The sequence below is a fragment of the Plasmopara halstedii genome (assembly GCF_900000015.1).
Source record: "Plasmopara halstedii genome assembly, contig: Scaffold_526, whole genome shotgun sequence".
In the NCBI taxonomy this organism is placed as follows: Eukaryota; Oomycota; class Peronosporomycetes; order Peronosporales; family Peronosporaceae; genus Plasmopara; species Plasmopara halstedii.
This window is the reverse complement of record NW_020187446.1, coordinates 1,301,698-1,302,019: the sequence shown is the minus strand read 5'-3', so window position 1 is coordinate 1,302,019 and position 322 is coordinate 1,301,698. Positions and strand designations below refer to the sequence as shown.

Below are 322 nucleotides of genomic sequence, written 5' to 3'. Positions count from 1 at the left end.
TGGCAATGTTTGCAAAGAAGAAACATCAAGGCACCAAGAAGGACAAGAAACAAGTCAACTGCTTTGGATGTGGCAAGTTGGGACATTACAAGAATGAATGTCGGTCCAAGAACAATAAGCCACATGAAGAAAATATGGAGTTGCATGTGGCGTTCCATTCGAATACCAAGCGATCAAATGGAGATAGGGCAATGTGGGTCATCGACAGTGGTGCATCTAACCACATGTGCAACGACAGGACCATGTTTGAAGATCTCAGAGTGCCAACAAACGATAGATACGTATCGGTTGCAAAGAAAGGTACCAAGTTGAAAATACTTGA

General features: G+C 42.9%; 1 protein-coding gene across 1 annotated transcript; it reads left to right on the top strand.

Moving 5' to 3' along the window:
• Positions 1 to 5: 5 nt before the first annotated feature.
• PHALS_11304 (FOG: Transposon-encoded proteins with TYA, reverse transcriptase, integrase domains in various combinations) lies at positions 6 to 312 on the top strand (the record flags this gene model as incomplete). The annotated part of the gene is made up of 2 exons (XM_024726875.1): positions 6 to 210; positions 260 to 312. 2 exons carry the CDS (start codon positions 6 to 8, stop codon positions 310 to 312), a joined length of 258 nt encoding a protein of 85 aa, XP_024577508.1.
• Between the last annotated feature and the right edge of the window lie 10 nt (positions 313 to 322).